At 46.0% G+C, this 19,362-nt stretch overlaps 1 protein-coding gene across 3 annotated transcripts; it reads right to left on the bottom strand.

Annotated features, from left to right (window-relative positions):
- Positions 1-252: 252 nt before the first annotated feature.
- On the bottom strand, positions 253-17,684 carry CAP1 (cyclase associated actin cytoskeleton regulatory protein 1). Of its 3 annotated transcripts, none has more exons than XM_073317961.1 (13): positions 17,599-17,684; positions 10,789-10,901; positions 9,228-9,328; positions 8,406-8,483; positions 6,219-6,362; positions 6,050-6,135; positions 4,811-4,916; positions 4,512-4,689; positions 3,612-3,802; positions 3,251-3,374; positions 3,069-3,151; positions 2,398-2,541; positions 253-1,641 (listed from the first exon to the last, which is right to left on the bottom strand). In XM_073317961.1, exons 2-13 carry the CDS (start codon positions 10,889-10,891, stop codon positions 1,558-1,560), a joined length of 1,422 nt encoding a protein of 473 aa, XP_073174062.1. In that variant the 5' UTR covers positions 10,892-10,901; positions 17,599-17,684; the 3' UTR covers positions 253-1,557. The 3 variants fall into 3 exon arrangements, with proteins under 3 accessions (XP_073174062.1, XP_073174063.1, XP_073174064.1); XM_073317962.1 differs by having other exon boundaries at positions 10,789-10,914; positions 17,599-17,668; XM_073317963.1 differs by lacking the exon at positions 17,599-17,684 and adding an exon at positions 17,445-17,534.
- Between the last annotated feature and the right edge of the window lie 1,678 nt (positions 17,685-19,362).

Genomic DNA, 19,362 nt, shown 5'->3' with positions numbered 1-19,362 from the left:
CATGACAGATTCCCTTCCTCAGCAAGGGTGCTGGCAGCATGAATTTGAAAAAAAAGGAGTGTTGGTGCTTCTCACTTAGTGTCTGGTCCTGCAATAAGCTTTGCACCCACACACAATTCTAATCTAGTCAATAACATAGAGCCCCTTGAGCAGCAGGGGGTGGTGGTGGGGGGTGTCAATCTGCATTCTCAGCAAGAAGTTTCCTAGCTGCACTCCAATATTTCCCTTCTGAACAGCAAACAAGGGCTCGTGTAAGGAGCAGGTTGGCATGAACTTTATTCTATCTTTTGTATAATTTTAAGTACATAAGAAAGGTATTTTCCACAAGCCTCAGGAGAAGATGAGTACAAGTTACAGGACAATCTCAAAATAAAAAAAAAAATTGCATATTTTGTGAGTTTCATCCTAGAGAAAAAACCATTGACAATGTACAGAGGAAATGCAGTCAGATCTGCTGATGCCACCAGAGACAGGGAAACACAAAGGTAAAGCATATGCAGCTCCCTTTACAGGTCAATGCAGGCCCTGGAAAAGAGGCTGCAAGCCTCCAGTAGAGCATAGAGCCAAGCAACAGGGGAAGGGGAGAGGCTGAGAACAGTGTCACATTCAATAGTAACTCAGCATGAGTGAGGATGAACGATGGAACTGACTTAGTCGAACTCTTGTTTACAAAACAAATACTGAATTTTGAATGAAGAAGCATCCCTCACTGGGAAGGAGAGATATGTTCAGAAGAACTGTCTTGGAAGACTGAACTTGAGTTCAGCTGCTTAGAAGGACCCCCTTGGGTGAAGATCCCTTTTGGAGAAGGGCTCATAAGGAAGTGGAAACTTCAGCTTCTAACCTTGGACAGACAGCAGAGTGGATCATTTACTCCAATGCAGTCTTCCGTGGCCCCTGTTTACTGCAAAGCTCCCCATCATGGCACAAAGAGAATTACACAGAGCAAATAGGAGTGTTGAAAGGGAAACTCAAGGTGGAATGCTACACACCCAGTCCTCAGCCTTTGGTCCAGCAAAGCCATTCCCCATATCTTGTTATGCCACTGACTGATTAGTACACATTGCTGGAGTTAGTAGCAGCTCCCAGTACCTTCTTGAAACACACCTGCCAGCTCAACTTACCAAGCTGGGAACTATGGACCCTGATAAGGACACCATTATGTCAATTCACAGGGGGACAACATTCCTTTCTCACATGAACAATTTGTCTGAAGATAACACAATACAAACCCATGGAACAATCTGAAGGCCAACCACCAATCCTGGCTCTGAAGTTCGCCAGGAGTCAGACGTAATTGATTGGTGTGGTTAAATCTGACAAGAGGGGGATGATGCACCTTCCTGCTGATAGATGCAGATGATCAACTGACCAGCCACCCTACACCAAATCCCAGCCCGAGGTATTTCAGTGAAGGCAGGTAGCTGTGTCTCTCAGGTAGAAGACAGAGAAGCAGTTTGAGAGCAGAAAGGTACAGGAAATCTAAGAGAATCATCTGAAAGCAGATTTGTCCCACAGCCAGGGCAAGGGGAGGCACAAGTCCCAATGCCATTCTGCTTAGCCAGCAATTTCCGTCACACTGGTAACCAGCTTCTGCCCATTCCACAGGGACTTGAACTGTTCAGGGATAGGGAACTCGTTCTGGAGGGTGAAAGAAATCTGTTGTGAAACGTCTAGTCTTTCATATAAATCAGAGACTATTCCTGTCCTGCCTAGCCTGACAAACCTAGTGGCAGACAAAGAATCATTTTCACTGCGCTAGGAAGTTACTACCCTCTTTCTGTATTGCTCTTTAGTGTTTTGAGCACTACAGACATGTTGTTTGGGACACAGGCAAAAAGAATGGACAAAATTTGATTTAAAATCCAAATAAAGACCAAAAACTGGTTTGGGAAGTAGATGCTACATTTAGCAAGTCACAGCTTTTTTTAGAAGATTAAACTGAACAAGTCTAAAGTTAATATCACACTGTGTTACCATAGCCACATTTCATTCCTCACGGGACCTAGGAGGGTCGAGGGTTACTTCCAACAACAGTGTCTTCATAGAAAGTGCCATCTGGTTAGGAGCTAGCGAATTTGGCTTCAGAGAAGACAGATCAAGGGAAGACACCTACGTCTTAAGTTTGATGGGTTTCAAGAATCCACCATGTAAGGGGTGGAATCTGGGGCAGTATCTAGATACCAGAGAAGGGCTCTATTGACAGGTCATTCAATGAACATCCTTCGCTGGGAGGGGTTAGTTTTTGTCTCAGTAAGACAATGGAACAAGATGTGACCTGACACGACGCCATACTGCTTAATCGCTCTGATTCCTGCTGTTGATCAAGGCCCGCCCCTCTGTTCACTCCGCCCCTTACAGCTCTCTCCACTCATTTCAGGAAGAGGAAACACTTACAAAGTCACCACTCTCGGTGGGTATGAGGACGTTCATCTCTGAAGACTTGGCACTGACAATCTCACAGTCTAGGGAGCTCTTGCTCAGGTACACGTGGCATCCATCTGTCTTGTTGATGGAAATTGTTGGCACTTTACCCATTACCTAGTGAGGAAAACAGCAGGGAGGTGGTTACAGTAGCATCTGCTTATCCCAGGGAACCACTATAGTTCACTGTTTTATATTATCCTCCAGGGATTAAGTCTTCTACACTGAACTCTACCATATCTCTGGAGGGAAGCAAGTATTAACTTGGTTCCATGGAAGGCTAATGGAAGTTGAGCAACTTGCCCATCACCACAAATGGAATGCTGGGATAGAAATTAGAACAGACTCCTACCCTCAGCCCCTTGCTTTAGCTACTAGATTACACTGCCTTCCTTAGGGTGGATAATCCATCCAAAATCTATCCTCAGTATGAGGAGTTTGTTTTCCATTCTGCAAGCCTGTTTAGACAGCTTGATTCAGCGCTGTTTGAAAACCCCTACATAGAGGGAGTTCGATGTGTTTTCTCAAGAGGCTTCATTAGCTTGTCCCCTGCAAAGCAAACCGCCAGATCTGTTAAGGCACCACAACATAATGCAGGGCAGAGTTCTATACAGTCAGTCACAAGGAGGGTTGTGGGTAATTACCTGAACTTTAATGTCCCTGCAGTTTATGATCTCCACGATGCCCACCACATCATCAAACACCAGACCTAGCTTCTTACAGTTATCTGCAGGGGAGAAAGAAAAGAGCTCATAGTACTACAACTCCCACTCCACAGCCCTCTGATGTGCCAGCATGCACAGCCCATTTGGACCACAGCTCTTACCCACTGTGATGGAGTTGATTTTGCCCTTGATTTGGAGTGTACTGTTTGTGCAGTTGTATATATATGCTACCTGCTTCAGCTCTGTGTCACTGATCACCAGGTTGGAGGCTTTATCCTGGTTTTCCTGAAAAGGGGTGACAAATACCAGTTACTCTCGTTTCCCTAAAGAGCTACAGAGTGAAGCCTGGAGGTGTCATGTCACCTGCTCTCTTCTGAAGAATTCACAAGGCTTCAGAGAGGACTTGTTCCTTCAAGCTGACACCTTCGAGTTATTTCAAATGAAAGATGTTTGTGGGCCATCTTCTGCTATTGAATTCCCATCACTCTAGCAGCCGGTCTGGGCTGTCACATGGACACTCACCACTCTCCACTTCTTGCCCTCCAGCTCTAGCATCGCCGGTTCCTTCTTTGGGGACGATTTTTTGGGTGGGTTAGCTGCACAGGCGGGTTTTGGAGCGGTGAATGGTTTGGGTCCTGTTCGGACAGGGCCACCTTGATTCTTCAGCCCTGGGTTCTTGTGAGTCTTCATATCATCTGGAACATGTTTCAAGGCTACAAGAGAAACCACTGTTACTCCAGGCATCATTTGGTTGGATAATGCTAAGTTACTAGGTGTGCAAGATCCAAGTTTAACAAACACCAGAAGTCAGCAGCTATTATAATAGCAGTCTGCTGAATTCTGAGGACCCATAAAACAAGTTCTCTTCCTCAAGAGTTTATGATCTACATTGAACTGGGCAACATGAAAGATTGCTATGAAGAAAGGGACCTGGAGGAAAGGTAAGTGCTTTTAGCATTTAATGATATGAGATTGAGAGCTAGATTTTAAGAGTTATGTTTAGAACTAGAGCCAGAATTCCACAGCTGTTTCACTCTTTGTAGGGAATATACAAATCTAGGACCAAGTTTTCATGAGCTTTGTTTCACCCACATTTCACTGGGTCATTGAACGTGCAAATGGTAATTTGTGTACAGGTTTGCACATGCAAAATTCTCCTCCCCTACCTCCCAGCTCGTTTTTAAACTACAATATCCTAACCATGCTCTTTTGTGTATCTGATGTTCTAAGCAGCCCAAGCCCATTCATCCTGGCAACGCTATTGAGTAAGAGAACTCTTCCTGCATCCCAGAGGTAGCTTTTTAGGGTTTGCAGATAAGTGGCCCAGAACCCCATGCAGACTTAACCTAGAACGTTTTCTTTTGTTGACCTACTCGCCAAATGGCTGCCCACCACCAGCCTTCAGTTGCCCAGTTTTCTTACCAGAGGTAATGCCTTCTCCCTGATTGATCTGGGCAAACAGTGCTGAGCGGGAAACAGAGTCATCTGAGCCAGAGTTTGTGGGGCCTGGAGCAGGAGGGGGGGGAGGACCAGGTGGTGGAGGAGCAGCACCAGTTGGGGGTGCTGCAGGTGCATTGCCCATCTCTTTTGCTATAGGACCCTGTAAAAGATGCCCGAGAGGGAGTTAAACCTGAGTGATCACTACTTGCTGCAACAGTCCCCGTAACATTAGATTCCCTAGGTTATGAAGTATTGATTGCCAACATACAGTCAGCACTCACCATTTTGCTCCAGGTCAGTCCAGTGGTGTGATACTCTTTGATGTATGCCTGCAGCTCTGCCCAGATACTCAGATAAGCTTTCACCCAGTCCACATGTTTCTTATCTCTAAGGGGACAAAGATAAACACAAGCTAAGTAGTGCAAGTTATTATCTAGGAAAGATCTGAAGCCATGTGGCTGTAACTGGATCCTTAAATTTCCCTGTCCCCTAGTTGGCAAAGATTATTTGGAGTTGAGTAGCAATACCAATGCAAGGAGAGAGCAAACGGCTACAATCCCCAGCCCTGATGGCTACCGTGAGCAATTAGACAGTGGGGCGTTCGGGTCAGTAAGCCAGCCACTGTTGAATGCTAGCCCTCCGCACCTAGTCAAAGGTCCACAGACTGCAGAACAAAAACACCTGCAACAAACTAAACCCTACTGGGTGATGCTCAGTTGGCATAACATATTGGAAAGATGTCTTACTGCATAGGGGAAAAAAGCTAAGAGGGTTTTTGGATGGAGTGAACACACGAGGGATGCCAATGGAATTGCTACCATCGATTTGCCCAATAGCATAAAACTAAGAAAACCTGTCACAGTCTATACATTTTTGGGAACGTAGCTGTTTCCGAAGCTGAGGTGTATTAAACACACCCTGCCACTACTAAAGGAAAGGAGTGGTATTACGTTTACTAGGCAAGGCTTCAGGGATGTCTTGGAGGGGTCATCTTTCTTGATGGTTCAGCTTGCATTAGGGCTTTGTTCACAGCTGTTTGATTTCCACACTCTGGAGATCAATTAAGGAGATAGGGCACTAGCTAGGACTTGGGAGACCCAGCTTCAATTCACTGCTCTGCTGCAGACCTCTGGCAAGTCACTTACTCTCTGTGTCTCAGTTCCCCATCTGTACAATAGGGATAACAGCACTGCCTCACAGGAGCATTGGGAGGATAACTACATTAAAGACTGTGAAACACTTTGTGGTCTACTGATGAAAGGCTTGTACATAAGAGCTCGGTATTGTTTAACTTTAAGTGACTTGGCTGAAGCAGGCAAGGTTCTGTCAGGTTAAATGGTGCATTACCAGACCAGCACTGCAGATGCTGATCTCTGGAACCAAAGTATTTTATTATCTTAATCCTTCAGGACTGCATGCTAGGAGGGCCACATGCACCTCCACAGTTAGATCAAGGGACTGAAATTTCAGTATTCAGCTGTCTGCATCCCTCCCGCTTTGCAGAGTGAAGCTGAACCTACACATCTTTGTAGTCCTTGAGGACCCGGTTGGTGTAAAACATGGCTGCATCCGTCATTTCCTTCACATAGGGGCCAGGCTTTGGGGCCTAGAGAAGATACAACATATTAGAACCAGGGGCTGTTGCAGCAGCAATCCCGGGCTCCCCCCACAACCCACTGTAGTCCTTACCATAGCCACCCAGCCCAGTGCCGGGATGCTCTCACTGACAGCTGATAGGTGATTGAACAGTTTGCTGCCACGATTTTTCTCCCGGAAGTTCTGCACCACCTGGATTTGCTCTGAAATGGGTTTCAGTAGCGTTGAGAAGTTATTCTGCAACACAGAAGGGGATGGATGGCAAACAGAGACAGCCATTCTTAGATGGATTCCAATTGGCACAAGCCTAAGCTACAGCTCTTGTACAAGCTTTGTATTGCCAGTATTCCAGTTACAGCCCCCGCCCCCCACGCTCCTCCTGTAGAGAAGTGAGAGTTTTGTGTTGGACTAGTGCTATGGAAGTAAGCCAGAAATTGTGACTAATGCGAAGCCAAGAGGCACTTTGAGACAAGTCTCATCAATAATGAAGACAGAAATATCCTTTTAGAGGTTCTGTAGTATTCAGATGCTTTTCAAATTGCTTTGCTGTCTTGGTTTACAGGTTCATTAAAACCCAAGTTGCTCCGCTATCTAAACTTGATAGGGTAAGTTAAAGAGAAAAAGAGTTGGACTTTCAATCAAGTTACTTCTGTGAATTCAATTCAGACCCTTAATTTTTTTTTTTTATGCTTAAATATTCACAAAGCATCTTGCTCGGCGGTGTCTATTCAGAGATTTGGACATAGGAAATCAGTTGCTCAGAAGCAGCTTTCCCAGGTCATTTGGTTGGTCTGCTCTACTATAGGACAAACTTTAATAGCTTGAACTATATCAGAGATGGTCTTGTAGTAGTAGGATTTTATGTTTGTGCGGACAACCTCCTTTCCATCATACGTTGTGATCATACATCTCACTGTGTCAGCAGCAATACATATGGAGTATAGTATAGGCAGATTTTTTTTTTAAAAGTTCTTTAAGTGCAAAGAATGTTGTGTCTTTAAGAAGAGTCTGTTTGCGCTCTTCATTTCATTGTTCTTTCCTATCTGCTCAGGTGTAGACGGAAAGGAGGCCAGCTAGTTCTCTCGGACCACCAGCAAGTACTCCTGGCTACAGTTTGGGAAGCTCTGATCTAGAGCCAAGATCGGGGAAGGGATGCTTGAGTAAACAAGCTTCAGGGAGTTCAAGTATTTGGCATACGAAACAAGGATGTGCCTGCTCCAGAACTGACTAGAGACCCACAAGACGTCATTTACAAAAAGCTATCTAGGAATTAAAGGCTACGAGTAAGCCACTCTAAACAAGGCTTCCTTGTCTCAGATCTGTTGAATTGGTAAATGGGTTCCTGCGCTGAAGGCCTTCTATGCAGACTTCTGTCCCCCAGGCAGTCTGGTTTAAGAGGGGAACAGAACCCTGAAGATGTATGGTGATACTGTACTTTGCAACGAAAGGGGAAGCAGCACAGAAATCCTGACACCCTGAAGTAGCATTAGCAGAAGTAGCAGTTGTCCCACTGGGACATTGCAAGGAAGGGCTAAGGTGCATATCACTAGATACGTCGAGGTATAAGCAGAAGAAAACCAATGCATGCAGGATCAGACTCCCCTCCCAGTCAGAGAAGCTGCAGCATGGGGGACATTGTTGATCTGCATACTAAGGAAAACTGACCCTATGACTCTAGCCTTTATTTGGGTATCACAGCATCGAGCCAGACGCCTATGCTACCTAGGTAAGAATCTTCGGTGTAGTGCTGTGAGGACTTACGAACACTGTATAATCTAAGTATCATCAACTCAATTCCCAGCGCTGTTCCCGTCTCACAGGTTCGGTTCTGTAATTCATGGCTTAACAAATAGGAACTGCATCTAGTATAGATGCCAAGTGAAATATGAGCCAAGTACAGGCTGGCAGGTATGAGAAGGAGCCACCTGTGCATTGTACAAGCTTAGGTAGTTATGGGAAATCCATAAAATACTCAGCATTTTCTACTAGTTTCAGTGAGTCTTGAGTCAGTTTCTGGAATTGGTTAGTCTCTAAGGTGCCACAAGTACTCCTTTTCTTTTTGTGAATACAGACTAACACGGCTGCTACTCTGAAACCTTTCTGGAACTAGACTCTGTGCAAGCTACTCTGATCAGAAGAGTGCTAACTCATTCCACTCCAGATAGGTTTCTTTAGGAGCAATTTTAAGGGCCCAGATTCCTCAGCTCTTGCTGTTTTCCTCCCAATTAGCCAAGACCTATGCAGCTCTGAGTGACCTACGTTAGGGTTCTCCAGACTTACGGCTGATGGCTGCTGACATTGCGATGAGGTCACCAGGAGAACCCTCTCAGTCATCAGGCCTGTATGGACCATTTCAGCCTTATGAGGAAGGGGAAAAAAAAAAATCAGTGATATATTGTTTACACAGACAAACAAGATGCTCCAGTGGTCAGTGTGCTAGCCTGGGACTCAGGAGATGCGGGTTCAATTCCCTGCTCATCACAGATGTTCTAAGTGACCTTGGGCAAGTCACTTGGCCTCTCACTGTTTCAGTTCCCTATTTGTAAAATGCGGATAATATTGTTTCCCTACCTAATGGGGCATTCTAAAGATAAATATAGAAGAGATTGTGAGGTGGTCAAATACTATGATAATGGGGGCCATAGAACATAGCTAGATAGAACAATGTAACTACACATAGATATCAGGAGTATTTACAGGGACCAGTTCATCTTTTTGGCCTCCCTTGCATGGTTTAGTCATGAAGACAGCTGATTCTGGGCCATCTGGTCTGGTTTTCAATTTATACAACAGCCCCTATTCTTGGAGAGAAGTTCAATAGAAATTGATGAGTCAGGACTGACAAGACAAAAATTTACCAACACTGAAATTGGGCAGTTCTGCTCCCACTTAGAGGGATACACAATAGAGAGGTAGATGGAGATCTCCCGTGGGTTATCAAGGGATCTACACCTGTGTTGAATCCTCCAATATTTGTACTTTGCTCTAGAGAATGGGGAAAGGGAGGCAAAGCTCAACGACTTCTCTTATTCAGCCCTTAAAAGTCTAGAGCAGCGGTCAGCCATATATTTACAACATGGGAAAAGAAAGCTAAATCCTTACATGTTTCTGAACGTCGCCACCAATGTCTTTGCTGATCTTCATATATTCTGCTACTGGACCAGCCAGAAGAGTGTCGAAAGCTTGAACGTACTTAGCTATTCCTGCGGAAACAGAACAGTGCGCAGTGTTAAGTGGCAGCAGATGGACTCAGACTGGAAGTATCCAGGAGTATTTTCAGCAAATGCTGCTACCCTCCTTACGCTGAAGTTTTGCGGAGCACTTTGTGAGTAGCATTGTGCAAGTCAGAGTGTACAGGAATCCCTCACTTAACATCCTCCCGGTTAACATTGTTACGTTGCTGATCAATTAGAGAACTTGCTCGTTTAAAGTTGCGCAATGCTCCTTTATAACGTTGTTTGGCAGTCGCCTGCTTTGGCCACTGCTTGCAGAAAGAGCAGCCCGTTGGAGCTAGCTGGTGGGGAATCAGGGAGGGTCAGCAGCCCCCCCCCACCCCCTTGCACCCCCATCAGCCCCAGCTCCTCTAAATTCCCTGTGCAGCCGCCGCCCTAGGGCTATCAATTGCCAGGCAGTTCAGCTGTGCCTCCCCCCACTGCCATGTGCTGCTCCTGCCCTCTGCCTTGGAGCTGCTCTTGCTGGGCAGGCGGAGGGGGGAAGAGGGGTGCTAATGTCAGGGTGTCCCCCTCTGCTCCTGTACCCCCATCTCCACAGCGCGGAGGGTATGGGACAGGACAGGGCTCAGGACGGAGGGAACTTGCTGGCAGCAGCTGCTGTCTCAACTTGCTGATCTACTTAAAAAGGCAGTGTACTTAAGAGTAGGGTCAGCGTACTTAAAGGGGCAATGCGCATCTCACACACAAGGGTGTGTCTGTCTCCCTCTGCCATCCTGTCTCCCCTCCCTCCATTCGTGCTGCCTTGTAGAGTGTGAAGATACATTAACAACAATGGGAGTGCTAGTTCGTCATTTAGCAGCAAGGCATTCCCTGGGAAATATCCCACCCTCTTCCACACTCTGACTTCACCACCTCAACCAAGCTTCACAATCATCATTGCTGTGTACAGTATTAAATTATTTAAAACTTATACTGTGTGTGTGTATGTCTTTTCTAGCGAAAAAATGTCCCTGGAACCTACCCCTGCGTTTACATTAATTCTTATGGGGAAACTGGATTAGCTTAACATGGTTTCACTTAAAGTAGCATTTTTCAGGAACATAACTACAGCATTAAGCGAGGAATTACTGTATATGTGGCACTGCTGCTAATCCTCAAGCATGCCGATGGATGCTGGTCTAAACGCACTTTTGCTTAAGAAAGAAGCAGCTTGGCTGTAAGGAGACAAGGGAAGTACTGCACCCACAGGAAGTTCTTGTTTTAACAGTACAATAACCACAGGCCCCCCCTGCATTTGAGTGTATGTCGGCATGTTATCTGTGTGAAACTCACTTCCCCTCCTGGTACAGCTATTCAGGCTTACCCAACATCAGCTTGCACGCTCTGCAGAGCATCTTCCAGAATCGGTACTTTCAATGTATAGTACAATCAACATCAACCGTACAATGTGTTCAGTATTGATACAGGGATTTGCAGCAGAGGGTCCCTACCTTTGGAAGAGTCATCTCCATACATGCCAGGGCTTTGGGACACAGCTTCCAAGCGACCCACAGCCTTCTCCAACCGCTCAACCAGGCTTTGCATATCTGTCATTGCTCACCACCTGCAGAGACAGACTACTCACAATTAGCTCCTCACGCACATCATCAGAATGCTCAATATTCTGATGGGCTTACTTAGCATTCTGAATGTTAGTCATTCCCCAGTCAGAGGGGGAATCTTATTCTAGCCTCACATCACCCAGTTTAGGCATTTTAGACTATGTAGCACGCTTACCCATTGTTCAGATAACTCTTTTGATAGCCCAGCTGTCAGAACCCATCAGAGGGCTCCATTGGCCAATCCATAATGACCAAATAGTGTCTACTGCATGGTAATTCATAGCATATCCATATTAGACTGACAAGGAGAACGTTCAGATATTTTGGTGTAAGTGCTCAGATACCATGGCGGTAGGTGAGGTATAAGACTCTGCATACAGAATACAGGAAAATGGACCACAGCTCTGATTATGACCATAACTGACTTGTAGTATGATTGCTATCAAAGGGCTGGTTCTTTTTCTACATGTGTAACGGCTTCGCTAGAAGAGATAATTGCAGATAAGTTTCAGTGGTTTTGATTCTGCAAACACAGTTGAGGTGGCCACACCCACCCCTGAATTCCAAGACTCCAGCAATGTCTCAACCCACAGAATTAGCATGCTAAACCAAGACATTTCTGGCACAAGCCAAGACAAGCAGCTGCACAGGAGCAGAATGCGAAGCTGCTTCTGAAACAATGCGTCCCCTGTTAATACTTTCTATCTATCCTGGGGGAACTAGTCTCCCAGCGATGGACCAGGGTGATTTAAGCACATTAGTCATTTAAGCTTCTCATTTGGAGAAGTAAAATAAAACTTTCTATTAGCTCCTGCCTTGCTCAGCACCAGAGAGCTTCAGAGTTCACCCTCTGAACACTAACCCAAAGGGAATGCAGGGAAGGGTCAGCAAGCAGCCAGTCACACGCTTCCATCTTATCACCAGACATTAAGACATTTTGAAGCATGAATCACGATTGCAGCCTGAACACACAACTTCCTTTTATTGCAGACGGCCTCCAGAGCTCAGAACCTTAACAGGAAGAATTTCATCTTCAGTCACTGGCTCTAACATACTCAAAAAGGAAATTAGATTTGTTTGGCTCTATTTAAAAAGCTGAGAATAGATCTGCCTTGTAAATCAAACTTAACTAGTTTTAACTAGTTTTGCTTTTTGTTTGCAAGCCTCCCAAATCGTGCTATAAAATGTTTACTTTCCCCTATCCCATGGAGGATCCAGCATTAGTCACAAGGAACACTGATGTCACTAGGAAAAACAAGGTCACTTTCATCACTCTCTTCATATGAAGAACCAGCAAAAGAGCCACTGAAACACGGAAGAAAGGAGGATGGGATGGGGGTGGAATAGGGGGAGAGGGATCTGATGCAATGTTCTACCCCAGCATATTTACTCAACTTCAGAGAGGAAGAGAGCAATTTCCTCCTTGGAACAGCCTCTCCTCTAGTTCACTATAGAAAGGTGATCAGCAGCTACTAGACAAGTTACAGCAAGAAAGAGTTTAGAGAAGTTTGAGGTGCGTGTGTGATGTTAATCACTAATGTAGGCAACATGATCAACTCTCGTCTATTTCCTAGGGTGCAGGATACCAAGCACAGGATCTCAGTGCTCTACCTCAGCAGGAGACCCCAGGTACACATGAATCCCACTCTGTACAACAAAGATGACGACGTAGCTCTTGACTCCTCCTGTCCCACCCTGTATTCCAGAAGGAACCAAAAAAAAAAAAAAAAAAAAAACCAAACCCCAAACCTGCCATCAGTTGTAGGTGCTGCACTCCAGAAACTCAGGGAAGTGAGTTCCATACATGTTTTAATGAAGCATGTTTCCAAAAGGATCTCAGGTTTACAGAACAGTGAGCAGACAAAGCTGCCATTCTGCACCACTGATCCCTACTCCAGTCCATATGGGGCTCTAATCTGATCAGATCATGTTACCCTGAGTGTCTGTCTGCATTTCAGATAGGGATTATGAATAACATGAAAGAACCCAGATGGAGGACAGTTTCCAGCCCAGAGGAATTCAACATGTTGCAGGCCTGTACACAGCGGAATGCACAACACCCCTCCCAGGCAAGCTGCTGAAACCAGAGTAATGTTACTAAAGATCCCGCAGAACTTCAGATGGACTCCCTCATTCCCACCACTGATCTGTCAGAATCTTCTTGGGCAGCTTGTAGCCTGTGCCAGGAAAACCCTACATGCATGGCATTTGCGGTCACTTCTGTGAACCTAGCACCACATGAAGATGAAATTAATTCACCATCTGTTTAGTTGAGACAGACACCCTCTGCATTAGGACGGAGCTTATAAAGTAATCACTTTGATTCTGCTGCCACTGCACCAAGTGACAATTGCTGGTGATGTGAACTCTGGAAGGAGTCTGCCACACTTCAGCCAGCCTTCACCAGAACAACATAGCATAGTTCACACTACTTGCTGTGCTCTCTCTTCTACCCTCCAGATGTAAATAGCATCAAGGTGCTATTTAAATAAAGAGACATCTCATTATACAGACAAGAATCATACTGATATTGATAAGAATAGAATCTGCAAACCAGAATCTAGAATTTTGTGAGGAAAAAAGATCGTACTATTGCACTGGTTGAGCAGTCATCTAATATAACGTGAAATGCTGAAACAAAATGTAATAAAATTATAGAATCCACGATTTATAGATTAATTTGGTTCTCTGAAGTTCTTTACTGCAATGAGATACAAACAAAACTGAGATTCCACTTTCTGTAACGGGGGGGTGATACAGATTGCAGTGGACAAAAATTATCTGTCTCAGTGTGTGTCCTGGATAACTTCAAAGTCTTTCTGAACTGAAATCTTAATTCAAACATCAGGGCTAGCCCTTCGGATAACCAAGAGTTTGAGGTTCAGAGGAGACTACAACATTGGAGTTATATTCCAGAATTTAGGTTTAGGTCTTGTTTATATGGGAAGTTTTTCAGATGTTGTTGTTCTGTTAATAGTTACAAGTCAAGTCTTCAAGAACCAACTATAACTAGTTTCAGCTCTGTTAGCAGGCCAGTTAAGAACTCATGTTGAACCTCCACGCTTTTCACTCTGGCTGAGAGATCAATCCACCTCCAGAGTATCTGAAAATATTTTTGGTTTTAAGCTACTTGCCAACATTAAGATAATTTTCTCCGGCCCTGAAGGTAAACACACCCTGGCACAGACATAGGCCTTCCAACTATACCTAGCAATCTGCCCTGTACAGGACTCAAAACAATAAGAGGTATAACTGCTAATTAATCCAAGAAAAACAATACTGCACCGGAGGGAGTTTTCTATTTTGGGGAGTGTCAGTCAGGGATTGACAGTCTTTCCAATAACCAGACCAAGTCCAGTGCTTAGTAAAATGAACAGGTCCGGATATAATCTATATTGGTTTGGGGAAGTACTTCTAGCTTGGCAGATCAAGATACGAGATTTTAATGTTGTTGTCATCTGGTTTAATCATTTTTCAGTATAACTGAATGTTAGTTTTATAACCTCTCAATAGTCCCCCACATCTTAGATTTAGATGTGCACCTCTGCTCAGATTCACTTTTTGCAAAGTATGAGCAGTAGTGAGCCTCATGTTGCCAACAGCATTAAGAGTTCTTCCTGTTTCCACAGTCCTGAGGAGCTAAGATGGGACAATTTCTCAATTAAGATGAGAAAATAAAAGACTAAGTTGACACTCTCAGCTGACCTCCTGGGAGGTTTCATACTACTTCCGAGATCTGTATCTTCTAAAAGCTTAAGAATCTGTTTCTAACTAGCTGTTCAGTACACCATTTGAATCAGGCTTTACTTGAAGGAGAGCAAGACAGTAATCAGAGTGACTGATTTAGGGTCTGATGCATCTTGGGAGTTGCCAGGCCTAGCAGTGAATACACTGCTACTGCTAGTCCCTGATTGCTGCCAAGACACAAGGTTCTCTAGTCTAAATACTTTTTGACATTGGTCCTGAAATTAAGATATTTAGGGCCAATATCTCAGAATTACAACTTTTTATTTCGGATTTAGAAAGTTATCCCATACTGATATTCTGTTAGATAAGAGAGATAAAGTCAACCATCTATTTGGATCCTATTCAGCACTCCTGAGTAACAACTTCCACCGAAGTCACTAGAAGTTTTACCTGAATAAAAAGTGCCAAACAAACTTCTTAGAAAGAAGTTGTGTTAATAGAGTGAAGTGACTCTGAAGGAATCTTTGTTCACTAGAATTACCTGGAATACAAGATTTGCACTTGTCGAGTATCTTGCTACGTTTCCTGTCAGGGTGAATAGTCTAGCACAGATTCCCTCTTTTTAAAATCGGAGTACGTAACCTACACCTAATCTTACAAATAATTTGGAACCTCAACATTTAAGCTAGTTTGACACTGTACTAAATTTTGCGTCACGGATCCAGGACCGAAGGAGTTCTGAATATGCTTCCTTGGGTAGAGATTGCTTTGTTTAAAGCTGATAAACCATGGACACAAAAGGCTCCTTAGAAGTTGAGAAGTATTCTAGAGTCCTCAAAATCACAAAACATCCATTTTAACTTTTCTCCCGTTTGATTTTCTGAGAGAAGAATGTTAACTTTTGTTACAACAGGACAGAGTGCTTTTCCCAGGTTAATTTCCTACAATCCAATCCTTCATTCCCATGTGTATCTAATCCAGATGTTGGCAACTTCTAGCATGGTACCAGAAGCTGGCATGACAAATCCTGAGTTTTAGCACAGAAGAGCCACTGCTCCAATTTTATGTGACAGTGGAGCAGCATAGTGAAGACATGATGATCAGTTGCATTTTGATCATGAAACTGAGATATCAATTTCACTGTGAAATGGAAGGGTGAGAGGAGAAAACAGCAGTACAGAGAACAAGAGAAAGGGAACATCAGAGTGACATGTAGAGAGGCACCAGTGGTTTGATGTAGCTGGCCTGTTCTTATTAAAGGAAAATTCTTCCGGCACTGCAGTACTAAGACATATGCAGTACTGTAGTTCGAATTTGGACACAGTGCCCAAGTTCACCTCTCATGTCTGAATGAGTCATTGAGAGACACCAATCTCTTTAGTCTACACCTCTGGTTTGCTTTCTAATATGTCAATCTATCACACTACACATCTGCAGAAAGATGAATAGGCATGTGAAATGCCCAGCTTTCAGTTTAATGACTATAGGTCAACAGGTTTCAGAGTAACAGCCGTGTTAGTCTGTATTCGCAAAAAGAAAAGGAGTACTTGTGGCACCGATGAAGTGAGCTGTAGCTCACGAAAGCTCATGCTCAAATAAATTGGTTAGTCTCTAAGGTGCCACAAGTCCTCCTTTTCTTTTTATACGTCAACAGTGAAGAACTGGCATTCAGAAGAACTAAAGACAGGTTTCAGAGTAGCAGCTGTGTTAGTCTGTATTCGCAAAAGAAAAGGAGTGCTTGTGGCACCTTAGAGACTAACAAATTTATTTGAGCATAAGCTTTCATGAGCTGCAGCTCACTTCATCGGATGCATTCAGTGGAAAATACAGTGGGGAAATTTATATACATAGAGAACACGAAAAGAACTAAAGTGAAATCGAGCAGGGCAGAATGGGATCACCGCTTTCTAGATTTTGAGCCAGATTTCACACAAGGTTTTCACTAGAGGATTTTTTCACCATTATTTATATTTACTCCTACTTCAATTCACAGAACAGTGCTAAATGGAGGAAATCAGACCTACACTGTTAGAGCTCTACAGCACTTTACACTGGTATAGTAAGCCTTCCACCTGAGGACTGAAAAATGCTTTATGAATACACACAAATTTAGCAACTCCCCTGCAAAGTACTTGGATCTACTTATTTCAGTAACAGTCAAAAGGATGCACTCTTCCTGTTAAGCTCAGATTGACAACAGAAGTGTTGCTTACTGCCAACCGTAAGGGCAGGAAGTTGTCAGAGAAGCCCAAACCTCTTTTCCTGACTTAACGGATGACATCTGTAAGAGTCTTTATTAAACTGACCATAGCAAGAGAAGCACACTTATGAATATTTGTTACTTATTGAATAGTTAAGTGACCCTGTTTAACTTTGTTTTGTTTCTAGAGTAGCAGATTCACACACACAACCACCCTCCCACTTCCATGCAAGCCCCTTTAGTCAGAGAAAGCAGCTCATATGACGACTAAACAGAAGTATTTCCCCTAAAATGATATTCCCAATGAAGTTTCATCAATTCTTAATGTGTGACCAGAGAAGCACCTTAGCTATAGTTATTTGGTTTGGGACAGAAAGTCCTGATCTCCTTGTCTCCCCCCCGCCGCCATGGACCTGGGGGCGGGCCCTGCTCCCCCACCCCCTCAGGCACCGTCCCCCCCAATGGACCTGGGGGCGGCCCCTGCTCCCCCACCCCCTCAGGCACCTTCCGCCCCCCCCATGGACCTGGGGGCGGCCCCTGCTCCCCCACCCCCTCAGGCACCTTCCGCCCCCCCCATGGACCTGGGGGCGGGCCCTGCTCCCCCACCCACACTCAGGCACCCCTCACCCCGGCGCACCCCTGCCCCCCGGCTGCTCACGCTGCCCCAGCTCCAGGAGACCCGAGTCCGGCCCCTGCCTGAGCCAAGGCAGCCGAGTGCCCCAGGCTGGGGTGGGGGGGAGGGGGGGCTCTGACCCGCGGCCCCCGCGCCCTGCCCGGGCGGGGCCCCCCAGCCCTGCCGCTCCCTCACTCACCTCTGCTCCGCTCGCTGCTCCCTCCGCTTCCGCCTGCAGCCCCCGCCCAGCAGCCCCCACGCCGCACGCCACTTCCGGCCTCCGGCCGCACCGGAACTACGCGCCGGGGGCGGGCCGGAGGAGGACCACGCCCCTCTCCGGGAAGGCGGCTCGGGATTGGCCAATGAGATGGGGCGTGGTCGGTGGGGGGGGTTACCGCTCCAGTTCCAGGAGGAGGGGGTGGCGTTTATAGACTAAGCCCCCGGGGGGTGGGGTCTGAGCTGGCGGGGCTACAGGCTTTCTCCCTCCCGCGGGTGGGGTCTGAGGTGGGTGGGGGCTACAGGCTGGGCCCCCCCAGGGGGTGTGGTCTGAGCTGGGGGGGGCTATAGCATGGGACCCCCCGGGGGGTGGGGTCTGAGGTGGGTGGGGGCTACAGGCTGGGCCCCCCCAGGGGGTGTGGTCTGAGCTGGGGGGGGCTATAGCATGGGACCCCCCCGGGGGGTGGGGTCTGAGGTGGGTGGGGGCTACAGGCTGGGCCCCCCCCGGGATGGGATCTGAGGTGGGTGGGGGCTACAGGCTGGGCCCCCCCAGGGGGTGGGGTCTGAGCTGGGGGGGGCTATACCATGGGACCCCCCCGGGGGGTGGGGTCTGAGGTGGGTGGGGGCTACAGGCTGGGCCCCCCTGGGATGGGATCTGAGGTGGGTGGGGGCTATAGCATGGGACCCCCCAGGGGGTGTGGTCTGAGCTGGGGGGCTATAGCATGGGACCTTCCAGGGGGTGGGGTCTGAGCTGTGATCTACAGGGAAATGCCTAGAAAGACTCTTGATGATAATGACAAAAGGTGTTCCCCTAACCACCTGTGCCTGGGGAAGGAAATCATTTCCTAACCCATCTCAGGCCAAAAGCAGCAAGTCATATTACAGATGGAACTCAGGGAAGTAGGCAAGTAAAACGTCACCCGGTGAGCTGGGCTTAGTCTGAAGCAAATTCAGGGACAGTGATAGGAAACCCAGAGAAGCTCTTTTTTATTACCATATGTGTTACCTTAACGATCCTCTGCTCCCCCATATTGGTGGTGCAGGGAGAGCATGGGGGTTTGCTTGCCCCTGGGGTTCATTCCCCTTCTCTTGGTGCAGCTAAATCTTCCCTTTTATTGCTTGCTCATAATTATACTTCTGATGAGCAAATACTTTTGGCCTTTGGAATGCACTGCATTACACCAAATGTCTGGTAACGGAGAAATATTTTCCAGAGGGAGGCAGCCCCTGTACTCCCGACAAGTCTCTTTTATTCTTGTAGCTGTAAAGTGCTATGCATGCTACTGGCACTGTTGTAACTCATCACACATGGAACTTATAGAACACCTTTCAGCTGAGGATCTCCAAGGGAGGATAAATAGTTATCCCCGCTTTATAGATGGGGAAACTGAGTCAGAGAGGTCAAGTGAAATCACATAGTGAGTCAGGAATACAACAGGGGAGTTTACCCTGTTCATACCCTGCAAATTGCTCTGTCTGAGCATTGCCCTTCTGTGATACATTCCCAGCTGCTTCTTCAAGTCAAGGCTTTAGAGGAGGAGATGGAACTGTTTTTTAAGCCTCATTCTTGTGCACGAGGGGAAAAATATCCAGCATCGACAACACCACGGGGACACATTGGTGGAAGGGAGGGGAAGGAGGAGAAAAACCAGTGAGATCTGCTGACTTTACCACAGCTTCCTGTCCTCTGCTCTTTGTTACCATAGATGGTAATGTCTGGTGTAGTAGCCTCCCAGCAGAGTGGAAA

The sequence above is a fragment of the Lepidochelys kempii genome, chromosome 19 (genome assembly GCF_965140265.1).
Source record: "Lepidochelys kempii isolate rLepKem1 chromosome 19, rLepKem1.hap2, whole genome shotgun sequence".
Classification (NCBI taxonomy): Eukaryota; Metazoa; Chordata; order Testudines; family Cheloniidae; genus Lepidochelys; species Lepidochelys kempii.
Note: the sequence above shows the minus strand (reverse complement) of the source record. Positions and strands in the feature narration are given on the sequence as shown.

Excerpts from the sequence above, each read along its gene's own strand:
- CAP1 (XM_073317961.1), bottom strand. The coding sequence starts at position 10,891 with ATGACAGATATGCAAAGCCTGGTTGAGCGGTTGGAGAAGGCTGTGGGT. Across the intron at positions 3,152-3,250 it reads AATCAACTCCATCACAGTGG|ATAACTGTAAGAAGCTAGGT; the intron begins GTAAGAGCTGTG and ends TCTCCCCTGCAG. Across the intron at positions 1,642-2,397 it reads CCACCGAGAGTGGTGACTTT|AACGAGTTCCCTATCCCTGA; the intron begins GTAAGTGTTTCC and ends TTCACCCTCCAG.